The sequence below is a fragment of the Vidua chalybeata genome, chromosome 9 (assembly GCF_026979565.1).
Source record: "Vidua chalybeata isolate OUT-0048 chromosome 9, bVidCha1 merged haplotype, whole genome shotgun sequence".
NCBI classification, from domain to species: Eukaryota; Metazoa; Chordata; class Aves; order Passeriformes; family Viduidae; genus Vidua; species Vidua chalybeata.
This window is the reverse complement of record NC_071538.1, coordinates 29,354,144-29,368,488: the sequence shown is the minus strand read 5'-3', so window position 1 is coordinate 29,368,488 and position 14,345 is coordinate 29,354,144. Positions and strand designations below refer to the sequence as shown.

At 47.2% G+C, this 14,345-nt stretch overlaps 1 protein-coding gene across 1 annotated transcript in view; it reads right to left on the bottom strand.

The window, feature by feature from the left end:
• HMCN1 (hemicentin 1) overlaps positions 1–14,345 on the bottom strand; it is a 166,762-nt gene that overhangs the window by 18,942 nt on the left and 133,475 nt on the right. Inside the window, exons 70-88 of the mRNA XM_053950663.1 lie at positions 13,776–13,857; positions 13,170–13,306; positions 10,125–10,266; positions 8,966–9,110; positions 8,117–8,244; positions 7,279–7,435; positions 6,981–7,102; positions 6,633–6,797; positions 6,345–6,452; positions 6,066–6,203; positions 5,798–5,932; positions 5,268–5,537; positions 4,599–4,789; positions 4,017–4,230; positions 3,413–3,547; positions 2,730–2,920; positions 2,193–2,274; positions 924–1,193; positions 257–427 (exon numbers count right to left, since the gene is read on the bottom strand). Coding sequence (XP_053806638.1) covers positions 257–427; positions 924–1,193; positions 2,193–2,274; positions 2,730–2,920; positions 3,413–3,547; positions 4,017–4,230; positions 4,599–4,789; positions 5,268–5,537; positions 5,798–5,932; positions 6,066–6,203; positions 6,345–6,452; positions 6,633–6,797; positions 6,981–7,102; positions 7,279–7,435; positions 8,117–8,244; positions 8,966–9,110; positions 10,125–10,266; positions 13,170–13,306; positions 13,776–13,857 — 2,983 coding nt within the window. The remainder of the gene's footprint in view (positions 1–256; positions 428–923; positions 1,194–2,192; positions 2,275–2,729; positions 2,921–3,412; positions 3,548–4,016; positions 4,231–4,598; positions 4,790–5,267; positions 5,538–5,797; positions 5,933–6,065; positions 6,204–6,344; positions 6,453–6,632; positions 6,798–6,980; positions 7,103–7,278; positions 7,436–8,116; positions 8,245–8,965; positions 9,111–10,124; positions 10,267–13,169; positions 13,307–13,775; positions 13,858–14,345) is intronic.

Sequence of the window (14,345 nt, the reverse complement as noted above, 5' to 3'; positions counted from 1 at the left end):
GGACACGAGAGAAAGGTTTTAATTTAGGAGATATTTAGATTAGGTATTTGGAAGGAATTGTTCTCTGTGAGGGTGGGGAGATCCTGGAAGCTGTGGCTGCCCCTGGATCCTTGGCAGTGTCCCAGGCCAGGCTGGACAGGGCTTGGAGCACCCTGGGCTGGTGGAAGGCGTCCCTGCCGTGGCAGGGGTGGCACTGGATGGGCTTTGAGGTCCCTCCAACCCAGCCCCTTGTGGGATTGCGTGGCTGCAGCAGTACCTGGGCAGGGCTGGCGGTGGCAGCTGCGCAGGTCGCTGTGGGGTCCCTGGCAGCCGCGGCCCCCGTTGGCCGGCGCGGGGCTGTCGCACTGCCGGACGCGCTCCTGCACGCCCTGGCCGCAGGTGACGCTGCACGCCCGCCATTCCAGCCAGCTGGAGAAGCCGCCGTGCACTGCAACGGGAGCAGGGATGCTGCTGGGCACTGCTGGCGCCTGCAGCTCCCTTAGGCCGGCACAGAGAAGTGAAAACTGCACCTCCCGACCCCTGGAAATCCACCTCACTTCATGTCATTATTGTGCACAAATATCTTACCATAGTTCAAAGACAATTACTGCATATGCTCCTAAACGCTTTTCTTTAGAGGCACAGTTCAGTTGTGACATGTTCTGAGGACAGGACCTGATTCAAGACCCTTTCATTATAATTTTTGTCTCTCACTCTTCACAGCCTCTATCTCTCCCAGCTGGATGAGTATAGAATAAAATTTAATGAAAGAGAACCCCACTGACACTTCAGACTAGGCTTAACCTAGACCTAATGCTTATAAAGAAGATAAGATCAAACATCTCATGCATAAAATGGCGCAAGATGAACATTGACCACATTTGATCCAGATTAACGCTGTCATCTAAAAGCTTCAAAGTCACTCTGATGCTTCATGCACCTACCCTGCACAGTCAGGGGCACTGTGACGAGGACAGACCCCAGGAGATTCCTGGCTACACACTCGTACTCGGAGGTGTCCTCCCTCTGCAGCGCGGCGATGCGCAGGGAGCCGTTGGGCAGCAGGGTCACTCTGCCGTCGTCCAGCACGGGCTGGCCCTGGCGGGACCAGCTGATGGCGGGAGGGGGCTCTCCCCTGGCCTGGCAGTCCAGCACCGCCGTGGCACCGGCCTCCAGCACGGTCCCCACCGGCTCAACAGTGATGACTGGGGGGCCTGGAAGAGAAAGGGTTCTTTGGGTGGCAGCACACGGGCACAGGCCTGACTGATTTAGTGTTAAAGTGAGCACAGGGAAATCCCAAGTCAGTTTACTTTGACTAAAATTATTACTGCTGATCCCCCACTGGCAAAATAGAAACACAGAATCATTAAGGTTGGAAAACAGATCACCAAGTCCAACCATCAACCCAGCACCACCACCAGTGTTCACCACTAAACCACATCCCCAGGTGCCACCAAACAGACACGTTACAATGCCAATAACAAGCTGGTTTGAACATGCTGCAATGTGAGGACTAAAGCAGAGTTTAAGGCCCAGCTATAAAAGCACCTGCTCTTCTTTATTGCTAAAATGGGTTGTTTTTCATAAAACCCACAGGAAGATGTTATTATTCATGTCCAGAGACAACTGAGGGGTAAGGAACAGACCCACAATGCTTGAGGCTACAGTAGGAAGGCAAGTTTAGAAATTATCCCACTAGCAAAGAAAAACTCTAACGGTTTTTTTTTGCCAAAAATAAAATATTGTCAATAAGAATTAGGATTCCTCTAAGTTGAGAGTCTAGTTTATTCCAGTTGTATTGAGTGAACTAAGAGAAACAGGCCCTTTCAGAGAGTGGTTCAGTTCACTCCACACTGGTTTCTATGATGAGGCTCAACCACACTTAACATCCCTCTCTTGTTTGACTTCAATCACAGCTTAGACCAGACTGTCATATATTCATGATGAAAGATGCCCAGAGAAGCTCTTGGCTACCTCATTCCTGGAAGTGTTCAAGGAGCAACCAGCTCTAGTGGAAGGTATTCCTGCCCACGGCAGGTGACCTTTAAAGTCCCTTCCAACCCAAGTCCTTCTATGATTCTATGGAAGAGAAGATGAGTCCAAACCTCCAGGGCAGTGCCCAACTTGAAACACTCCCCCAGGAGCTGCCTGCACCTCCCCACAGGCAGGTTTTCACTCCCTTAAGGGGCATTAAGCCTCCCTTTGGGCCTTACTCTGCAGGGTCAGCGTCAGGCTGCGCTCCACCACACCCACGTCATTGGTCGCCACGCACTTGTAGTCACCAGCATCTTCATTCTGAGGAACAAAACAGGGGCTCAGTCTACAGGGCCCCTCCTGGCAGGGAATTTTAACCCCAATTCAAAATGCATTCATGAGTACATGGGGAAAAATATGAGTCTTGCTTTTCAGATTAGGGATTTACATTTGGAATAAGAGATTTGCACATGCAATTGCTTTTACAGCCTGGCTGTAGAAACCAGGCTCTCTTAAGGTCCCATTTAACCAGGATCTCACACACCAACAATTAGTATGCAAATTCAGTCCTTCTGACAAGCAGGGAGAACTCTGACCACCTGGGCATTTTTGCCTCAATAATCTGAATCTAATTCTAGTCTGAGTTAAAACATTTGTTAAAGGTGAAAGTAAAAAAGGATAAATGTCTAGCCTGACTCCTTCAAACCAATATGATCAGGAACACCTTTATCAATCAAGTTCAAAGCAGACACTCACAGCATAGGGGCAGGACTCACCACGGTGCCATAGATAGCAAGGGAACCATTGACAAGCTGTCGAATTCTGTTACTAATCTGAACTCCCACTCCTTTTCTGCTCCACTGGATGGTTGGAGGGGGATCTCCCCTGACTTCACAATTCAACATGGCATTGCCACCCAAGGGCTCAATTCTGCTGGAGTGATAATCCCCTTTGAAGACCGGAGGCTCTGAAAAAACAAGAGACGGCAGAGAAATAGTAGAGCCAAAATAAAATGTGCCTAATTGAGAACTGCTGATAGGGATCACTCACCTCTGACTTTCTGAAGGGAGAATTTCAACCTGTTCAGGTTTTTCCCATTTAGCCATTGGCAAGGTATTATATATTGGGGGGAATGGCCTTAAGCTGACAGCAGGCAGGTTCAAAGTGGATACTAGGGAGAAATTGCTCCCTGTGAGGGTGGGGAGGCCCTGGCCTAGGTTGCCCAGAGAAGCTGGATGCCCCTGAATCCCTTAAAGTGTCCAAGCTGAGGCTGGATGGGACTTGGAGGAGCGTGGGCTAGTGGAGGTGTCCCTGCCCATGGCAGGGGGCAGCAGTGGATGAGTTTTAAGGTCCCTTCCCACCTGTCCCATTCCTTCCCACCTATTCCCACTCCTCTATCTAAGCCCAGTGGTTACATGGAGCTGTCCAGCAACAACCACAACTGCTGAATTTCATGTACCTTTGACATACACGAAGCCAATGGCCTTGATGGAGCCCACTGTGTTCTCTGCAGAGCACACGTAGGTGCCAGAGTCCTCCTTGGACACCCTCTCGATGAGCAGCTCACTGTGCCCATTGACATCGTCATACTGCGCTGGAGGGAGAGCAGGGAAAGGGTCATTCCAGGGATCGAAATGTACACAGCTCACAGGAGTGCTTGGATCTGTGCACTCTCAGCAGCACAGCTTTGAGGTCTTGTGCATCCCTGAGGCACTCCAGGAATGCACAGAAAGTCATTGCTGTGACATTTGCCCACATGCACTGTTCACTTCAGCTGCCCTGTAATTTCAAGAATCAGTTGCTGGAAGCTGAGTAAATACCATCAGATATGAATGTTTTTAATGTGCTACATTATTGGCTACAGAAGAGGGACCATTTTTTAATTACCTTCCTTACAGCTTTGTCTCAGAGGCAGTTTAATTGCATGATTCCATAACACTAAAGATATTCCTCCCACAATCACTAACAGTTTATTCCAGGTAGAATTTTCTTCTTCTCTGTCCTAAACTGCAATGCTGCATAGGGGAAAATAATCTGCAGCCAAATGGCCATCAGAGACCCACCTGGAATGATGTTATTGTTAAAGGTCCATGTTATTCTGGGGACAGGTACCCCAGTTGCTTTGCAGGTTAACCTGAGCTGTTCTCCTTTGGTCAAGGCTACGTCCCCAGGCAGGTCAGTGAAAGCTGGGAGCACGTGAACTGTCAGGGTGACCGTGTGCGTGTCCTCCCCAGCAGCGTTGGTGGCAATGCAGGTGTAACTGCCAGAGTCTTCGGGCTGCAAGGAAACACGGTGGGGAAATTTCAGCTGGGATATATCCTACAGCTGGGATATACCCTACAGCACATGGCACTCGTATCAGTAAGATACTCTTGAAAGGCTTGGAACAAGCATTCAGCAGAAATGCTCAGCTGAGCTCTTCCACTTCCCTGAACTTGAAGGATAACTAACACTTCCTTTTACCCTTCCTGAGGATTTACCACTACAAATTCTTCACAGATTTTACTCCCCAGTGGAAAATGAAACTTTTGTAATGATTTTGGAACATTAAGAACAAAAAATCAAAATAAAACAATGACTAACCCAGAAGTGGATCTCATCACTGCCAAATGTGCCCAGTAATAGCTTAGATGCAGAGAGCTTACCACAACATTGTCCAAAATGAGGTCTCCACCAGGCACAGTCTGGTATTTTCCCACTGTGTCTCTTAACATCGTGTTGTCCTTCCTCCAGTTAATTGTTGGTGCTGGGATCCCCTCAGCCACACAGGACAGAAGAGCCTGGGAGCTCTCCGTGACCGTGTACTGCGTATCCGTGCTGCGGATCCTGGGAGGAACTGTGGGGAGGTCATTAGAAACATTTCCTCTGAGTATTATCCAAGCACAATACTGGACTGAAGAAAGTCCTTGCCTGGACCTTCTGGATTGTCCATTTCCATCAATGACTGTGTGCCAAAATTCAAGCAACTGGCCGAAATTACAACTTAATAACACTCCCCTGGATTAAGTAGCACAGTTTTCTTGAACTCCTCCCTGTACATCCCTAGCTCCTTACTCTCTGTGGGGTCACACCAGTAACACACATCATTTCCCTACAGTCCCACTGATCATGGAATCACAGGATGGCTTGGGCTGGAAGGGACCTTAGAGGCCACCTCATTCCAACTCTGCTATGCACAGGGACACCTTTGACTACCCCAGGTTGTTCCAAGCCCCGTCCAGCCTGGCCTTGGACACTTCCAGGGATGGGGAGTCCTCAGCCTGTCTGGACCAGCCGTTGCAGTGCCCCCCATCCTCCCAGGAAGAGTTCCTTACCGTGCACGGCGAGCTCTGTGCTGGAGGTGCTGGATCCCGCGGGATTCGCCGCTGTGCAGGTGTAGCGGCCGCTGTCCCCGGGCTGCACAAACAGGATCTGCAGAGCTCCTGTGCTCAGGATTCTCCTTCGCATGGACTCTGTTATCTGCTGCCCATCCTTATGCCAGCTGATCTGTGGGCCAGGGTAGCCTTCAGCCTCACACTGCAGGGTGACAGACTGATCAACGGCAACAACATATTCCTCCACGTGGGACTTGATAACAGGAGGAACTGAAAGGAACAAAGACAATTATTGAAAGAATTAGATGCTGTAAGAAAACACCTCTCACCTGTATGTATGTTGTAAGAAGGAACTCTTTAGTTCTTGGTGAAAATAATTCTAAAAGCATGCCCTAAAGCAGACATCAAACTAAAGGGAATAAACTTCCTGGGCTCTGTTCAGCATCACATCAAACAGGAAAGCACTAGGTCCCCTTCTACTGCTCAGAATTGTGTTTGGACTAAGAGAAGGAGTCTAAAAGGTGATTTACCTTGAACTTTCAGCTTTATCTTCCCCAGAGCAGTACCAGCTGGATTCTGAGCAACACACATATAAGTCCCAGCATCTTCCACAGCTGCTCTGGCAATCTGCAAACTGCCACTTGGCTGGACTATGTAACTGTTCCCTAAAACAAATATAATCAAAGTATGACACTTCTGGTTTGGTGAACTAGAGGAGAGGAGAAACCCAAGTTTCAGAAAAGAAAATGGGTGTCTGTGTCACAGGAGCAGGCAGGGTCCCAGGCTTTGGGAGGATACCTGTGGTGATGATGTTGATGCCCTCCTTCTGCCACATGATCACGGGCTGAGGAGTGCCTGTAGCCTCACAGGGCAGCACAATGGGATTGTTCACGATGACATCCAATGTCCCCGGCTGGGCCTGGATAACGGGGGGCTCTGTGGAATAAAAGAAAAAAGGAAAAGTATAACATTCAAGGCTAGGACAATACAGAAGAACACTAAAACTGCACAACCTGAGCAGGCTGAAGTAGCAATGCTGGCTGCCAGAACAGCCTTGCTCATCAGCCTCCAGCTTACCCTGCACGTGCAGAGTGACGTGCCTGTGGGCAGAGCCCGCGGCGTTCCGGGCCACACAGGTGTACCTGCCCCCATGGGCCAGCTGGGCAGAGGGGATCTCCACAGCTCCTGAGGCAGAGAGAGAGCAGCACAACATGTAGAGCATCCTCAAGGCACAGGTGCTCCCTTACAGCAGCCTTCATTTCATTCAAAGGGATCAGAGAGAGGATCTCTGGGGGATTGTTTGCATTTCTGTAATTCATTACTTATGGATGTGCCTGATTGCACTGATTTCCTGCAGCACATTACCTGAAGAGAGAATTCGGTAGCCATCTCCTCTGGGAAGCAACTTGATGCCATTTTTGGTCCAATGAACCGAGGGGACGGGAACACCAGAGGCAGTGCAGGAAACCACGACTGGAGAGAGCTTTGTTACCAGGAGCTCTGTGGCTTCATCTGCTATGGATGGGGGCACTGAAAATCAAGAGCAGGGCAAAGGTTACTTGCCCACGTTCATTTGTTATACATTCTTGGAAATACCAGAGACTTATGGATATCAGTATCAAAGAGGAATGAAATAAAAATCTCATCTCAACATCAGAACACCCCAAAGAAGTTCTGGGTGGCACACACATGTAATAGTAACATCCCCTCTACCTTGAACAGTGAGATCAATTGCCCTTTGATCTTCTCCTGCATCATTTGACACAGAGCACTCATAGACAGCAGTATCATCCACAGTGGGAGAAATGATCACTAAGGAACCTGAAGACAGAAGTCTGAACAAAGAAAAAAGAAAGTAAAAGCCATTGAAATACTTCTTTCCTTCTCGGGTAATTAGCCCACTGAATTTGCTGGCTAGACAAGGTAGTGTTTAAGCACAGATAGATATTTCAAGTGCCAAAATCATCCCTGAAAACTTGAAACCCACAATGAAAAAGAAAACACCTCTCACCTGTATGTATTCTGGTTCTGATCAACACTAAGCAGATGCCCATTCTTTTTCCAGCTAATTGCTGGTCTGGGAATTCCAGTGGCTTCACAAGGCAAAGTAGTTTGCACATTTACAGTAACTGTGATATTCGTCTGCCCAGGAGCAATAGTTGGAGGAACTAAGGACAAACAAAGCCTAATTATTTAGAATAATTATATGTGTATGTGTGTGTGTCTGTATATATATACATATATATATGCATTTCTTGTGAGAAATGGATTTGTAAAAGATTCTTAAAACCTGACTGAAAGTCCACATAGTCTTGTACATTTGTATGCAAACTCTGAGATAGGGTGTGCTGACTTAGAAAGGCCATGGAATAGAGATAACATCACTGAGAGAGAGATTGAACTAGAAACAAGTTTCAACAAGTTTCAAAAGATGGCCTTGCAAAAAGACCAGATATTTTGGAGAACTAGAACTGTGAAAGATGCACTGCAGCAAGACCACGTGGGGTAAAATAATAGGTGATTTGTGTTAGAAATATTAGCAGTACTGTGTGGCGAAAGCTAATAGGCTGAAAAACATTCATAAGGTACTGTAACCAGGAAATAGGTTGGCTTCTGATAGAATGGCATTGAGTTTTACATCTCTTATGTCACACCCTTCAACGAGACTGATAATGGAATAAAATCTCTTAAAACACCTCTCAGTTGCCCCGTCTCTGTAAAGCTGGTATTTTCCAACAATTTCTCCCCTTTTTTTTTTTTTAACCAGAGCAACTAAGAAGGGGCTAAACTGAGACTGCCTCTGGCAGAAGAAGCCTGCTGCCAGTGGATTCAGCAGCCCCAAGCTTTACCGAGGACGTGCAGGTCGATGCGCTGGCGCTCGCTGCCCGCGGCGTTGGTGGCCATGCACACGTATCTGCCCGTGTCAGCCACCTGTGCCCAGGGGATGTGCAGGGACCCATCCTCCAACACCAAATACCTGCAACAGAGCAAATGGTGCTGCCCACCACCCATCGACAGGGCACCTGGCAGAGCAGAGAACAGATCACTCAGGGGACACAACCAACAGCCTAAATGAAGCATGCATTAATTGGGGCACAGAGTTTTCTCACTTATTTCACTCTTTCCCAGCACATCTATTTCCCAAAGAAATGATGAAATCTGGCTGACATGGTGATCTCACATAAAAGATACAGGATTTACAGAAAAGAGCCAACCCCCTTTTTTCATGGTTTCTCATTTAACCTTAAAAAACTTAATTAATGCCTGTATTTTTTCTTTGCAATGTAACAGAATTCCTTAGCATTTGATCAGTTCTAGAAAATGCCAAATTACTTCCTTCTAAAACAGTCAGGAGACAGATATAATAAAAGTTGGTATTAGAACATGTATAAAAAGTTTCATGTATTATAAAATACAGAATACCTTTTGGTCTGCATGAAATTGCTTGGCTTCCTCCCAAAACTCTATGTATATATAAAAATCTAAACATCTTTCACATTTACTCTTCAAAATCTCTAATGTCAGAATGATTATATTTGGTTGCCAAAGGAATTTTTTATCCTTCTTAACAACAAAAAGGTGAAACCTTTGGTGCTCCTACTTTTCTCTAGAACAATTTCATGTCTAATTAAGTTTCTGTAATAAATACATTCTTAAGTAGCAATAAAGAATATTTATGCTAAAATTCTGGGCAATACCTGGAATTGTTTCCAGTAAAAACAGCCCCATCCTTCCTCCAGGTGATCCTGGGGGCTGGAACTCCTTCTGCAGCACACTCCAGCAGGGCAGAGGCGTTGATGTGCACCATGGCAGTCTGGGGGCTGCTCCGGATCGTGGGAGCCACTGCAAGGGAGAATAGCTGATGATACAAAGGAAGTAACTCTACATTGCAATGACTGAAACTGAACACATGAAAAGGGGTGCAGCAGCGGGTTTGAGTTCACTGCAAAGACAGGAACAAGTTTCTTACCGTTCTGGGTGACGGTAATTGCCAAGCTGCAGCAGGGAAGGAGAAAGAAAGTTTGGCTGAAATGCATTGCAAAGGTGAGCTCTGCAAGTTACTGCAAAGGGTACCACTGAGCTAAAGCAGCAGGAGTTCAGCACATGGAGTTCAGCAAGCTAAGGCTGTGGGGATATCCTTGCTTCCTGATTACACACTAAGGAGAAAAAAGGACTTTAGCTGGACCAGGTAAGGCCAGTCATTGGGGACAGAGGGTAAGGCAGGGCCCATGTGACTGGGCTGGAAACAGAATAGAAAAAGGGGGAAAAGTTCTTTCCAGGCACCTGAGTGTGAGAGTAGAATAACTTCTCATCAGACTAGAGGTGAGAAAATAAAAGGGTTTAAAACGGAGCTCAGGGCTGTGGTAGCATAGGACAAGTATCAAGCGTAAGGCCCGTCAAGCCCTGTCCTCTCCAGGCACAGAGAAGCTGCCATAGCTCTCAAGTAACCTGTCAAGCCAGCTGTGAAACCTTGTCTCCAGGGTGCCAGTCAAATGCTTCAAAGAATTGCTCTGCGTTTGTTCAAGAGCATTTGTCAGTCCTGGATATGGGTATTCAGTCTGGATGTATCCTGACTCCATGTCAGGATGATGGCTGGATGCAGCCTCTGCTTGCAGGAAGCACAGACAGATGGAGAGTGAGCCATGGCAAGTGCCCAGCAGGTCTCTTAGTCTGGGGGCCAGCTGTGGGCTCAGCAGTGGGACATGAGGCCATGCACATGGCCCCAGAGTTTGGGCATGGCCTGAGTGGCCAACACGTGGCTGGAAAACAACCACAAATGCTCAGTTCCTGCTGCCTGAACTCCTGCAGAAACGCCGTGCAAAGCCCAAGCTGCCCGAGGCTGCTCCGTGAGGTTACCGTGCACTGCCAGCAGGAACTCCCTGGTGGTCTCCCCTGCCACGTTCCTGGCCACACAGGTGTATCGGGCGCTGTCCCCCAGCTCGGCGTTGTTGATCTGCAGGTACCTCCCGCTGGACAGGATCCGCAGCCGGGGGCCTCCCTGCGGGCACACACAGACACAGGCAGGCTTTAGAGCTTCACTGCCGGCCTCTCCTGCGCAGAACACCCTTCCACTGCACAGCACTAAAAGCCAGGAGAGAAGGGCACCGATAAACCAGGGACTGAACTCACTGCTGCCTTTACATCCCTTAAGAGAAGAGGGTAAAGAAAGCATTTAAAACTTAGCATTGCTTTTTGGTTCTCCATTGAAACCCCTACTGAGGCTTGTGCCTGAAGGAGGCAGCTGTTACAGAGCCAAAGGGCTTTGGAGCTTTTATGGGGCACCTAATAGCACATGATTAGTTTCATTTATCTTGTTATTTATGCACACTACAGGCAGAAGGAATCAAAGTTGCTCTACACTTCCAGCATCACAGTCTGGCTCAGCTGGGAGGCAGCACAGACTTAGCCAGCTCAGTTTACCAGCCAGGAGTTCACCAGCCAGCAGTTCTGGGCACAGGCTGCCCCTCTTCCCAGCCCTGCAGTGACTCCACAGGCCCTGCTAGGCACCAGTCCAGTGAGAGCTTTACCACACCCAGCCTGGGTCGTGTCTGCATCAATCACTGACAGCAACATCAGCTACGTGTGCTCAGAGACTTGACTGGATAAAAACCAACTTAGCTTTTCCAGTATGTGCTACCCATCCTCTGGATGGAACTGAAAGCTGACATTCCCACCTACTCTTGTGGTTAGAGGGTCTGAGAAGGGCACCCCAGAGAGATGAAACTCCTCTGGGTTCTGCACTAGCACCCTGGTACTCTGCTCTCACACCAGGCACCAGCTCCAAGGCTGCAGTGCAGGGCTGGAGCCCTCAGGTGACACAATTCACCACCAGGGTGAATTATTGACAGATTTTGGGCAATCACTGGCATTTCCTGTTGAAAACACAACCTGTGTGATGGCTTCTAAACACAGAAACCTACAGATAAGAGAAGACAGGGGATGAAGCTGTAACTTAATCCTTAGGCTCTATTCAAAGTAAGCCAGAAAACTCATATTGGAAAAAAAAAAAAATACAAACTCAGCAAGTCTTTTAGTGTTTGAAAAAAGCCAGGTTAGGCCAGGAGGCTCCTATTCTTTTCTTAACTCTCAATATGCATTTCCGAAATCCCTCAAGAGTGCCACAACTTCAAAGCTGCTGGAAGCCAGATCTTTCCATAGTTCTGCTGGCAGAGAAGGTGGTGCTGCACAATTCCATCACTCAGCACACAGAGATGGGCTAGGGCAGGCCTCACCTCAAAATCTGCCCAATGGAAGACAACAAAAGCAGGAGGAATGACAACCTCCACATGGCTGCTTCACAAAACCAGTGATATTTAAATTGGTATAACACTGCAGGCTGAGAACCTGCCTATCTCCAGCCCTCTCTTGTCACTGTGACACCTCCTCTTTTCCAGGAAAGGAGGATGATTTGCCAAGGAGCTCCTCACCTCTCTTCCCACACCCAAGGACACCCATTTCCAGCTGCTCAGGATTAGTCAGCTGTTACATTTCTTTGGGGTTGAGAAAGCAGCCGGACACTGATTTCTCCTGATGTCTAGCTCATGGGTGGGCAGGCCCTGGCACAGGGTGTCCAGAGAAGCTGTGGCTGCCCTGCATCCCTGGAAGTGTCCAAGGTGAAGTTGGACAGGGCTTGGAGTAACCTGGGCTAGTGGAAGGTGTCCCTGCCCATGGCAGAGGGCGGCACTGGATGGGCTTTGAAGTCCCAAGAAGCTTCAGCCCTCACATTCTGACATGAGTTCATGAGGCAGGAGGAGAACTAACAGTGCAAGGATAATTCCCAGGTTACCAGCTGAGCACCTCTGGCTGTCACAGTGCTTCTCTACTTTTCTTTTTGTGAATATTTTTAACAGTAACTGATTTTCATGGTTTATGTTCCCTAAGCATTGCTTTTCAAACATAAGCTTTCCAATGAAGGGCAAGGCAAAAAGCATTCATATATTTTATTTCCAAACCTTGTTCAACCTTGTTTTCATTAAAAAACCCCACCACTCAATTAGAGAATTAACTATCCAGAAGTAGAATAGTCCTGTTAAATTTGTTTCCAGCTGGTTCCTGGGCTACATTAAGATCATGGTCCCTAGCAGCACTTTGTAAGACATGTTCACCCACCAGATCCTTCTTCTAAATCTACCACAGAGAAAGAGTCTGAGGAATGACATGTCAGAGGAAAGCAAACAAGCAGAAACTTGGGTGAAGATTTAGTGATGGATCACAGCTAAAGGCGAAAATTCATAATCTGTATTTGTTTCTTCTTTATTAATGAACAAAGGTTGAGAGAAAATTTTTAATTAAGTTCAATTAATAACTGAACTTTAATGTTAAGTTAAAAAGGACCTGTTTTGTGAGTGGTCTCAAGGATGGGAAGGAAAAAAATTCTTCTATATAAACCATCCTCATCTTGATAATCCTCTTTCATCCAGCACAGACTCTGCCTTGCCATGGCATTATGGAATTCTGAGTGGAAAAGATGCGCTTGGTAAAACCTGGTGATTAGCAACCCATTTTCTTTTAAAGAACTTGAATTCCTTTCTAAATGCTACTAGAGTAGGAGGATGCATAATATAGCCAAAGGAAACATAGAGTGCAGTCTTGTCTCAGCTACCTTTCCTGGGAAGCCATTCAGGAGTTTACCGAAGGCTTCTAGCATTGCTCAGAGGATCCAGGAGGAGCAAGGGATCCCCCTAAAGGAAAAAAGAACAAGTAACAGCGGGATGGCCACTTCACATGCCCGCTGGCTCTGGGGGCTCATTGGGGCTGACTGCAGAGGCACTGGGGCTACCCAGCTGCTCTGAGTGCGGGCACGTAACTCGGGCTGAGGGGCGAGCGGAGCAAGAGACCTGGAGCACTGCTGTGACAACTGCAGCGAGCAGAAGGCCAGCACAGAGGCTGGAAGCTCAGTACCTCCAGCAGCTCTCCGTTCTTCAGCCAGGAGATGGTGGGAGGGGGCACAGCGTCCGACCTGCACTCCAGAATAGCCTGGCTGTTCTGCAGCACCGTCAGCTCCTGCGGCCCTCCGGTACCAGCGATGTTGGGGGGGACTGGGACAAAAAACAGAGAACAAAATCAACACCACACATATGAACCATGTCAAAAACTACTGATTGAAAATTTCCAGTTTATCTCAAGTTTAAAATAAATGCAAAGCTGTGGGATCATTAATTAATTCTTCCTCTCAATATCTGTGTTAAACATATCAATATATCAGTATATTTTACATCTCTATAGAGTGAGCACAACAAACTTGATCCAACCAAATACTGACATCTGTGAGCTTCCTGGATATTCAAAATAAGACTTGGAATTGTTAACAGAAATCAGGTGGAACTTCCTTTCTTTGTGTATCACATTCAGAATAACCATCCTTAATGAGAAACACTATTATGATCGTATGGTGTAATATCACAGAATATTTAATCTTTAGGAATATGTGTTTGTTAAATGAGATGCTGACATGTACCTTAGCATTTTACAGTTTGAGGAAATTGTTTTTCCCTAAATTAAACTTACCATGCACTCGTACTAAATACTCCTTGTCATCATCTCCTGCTGGGCTAGATGCTAAACATGTGTATCTTCCTGTGTCCTCTACCTGGAAACACAGGAACCATTTCAGCAGAAACTCCAGATTATGGGAAAATCCAGCAAAACCAAGAAACACAAACACGGTAACAACATACAACCCACAGCACTTGAACACAAGCACAGGAGACACAGAATCCCTGGAAAGAAAGTAATGAAGTTGTTGAATACTTCTTTATTTCACTTTGGTGGGGTTATTCAGAGATAGCTCAGGAGTTGCAGGATTCCATAAAATCTCTCTGGATAACGTGTGTCCAGCACTAAAGATGGAACTGGCTATAGGGATCCACCTAAGGAAGGCTCAGGTTTGGGTACTGAGGAAATCCTTTTGTGCACACAGTCATCAACATCTTTATGGTTTCTCCTTCCTATAAGCTCCTCATTATACAGCCCAGAAGTGTTTTTTTACAAACAAAACAAGCAGCAATCAATCCTGAGCCCTATCTCACTTCTGGCTGGGGAACTTCACCTGGGCATCCACAGCTAGACCCAGCCTTA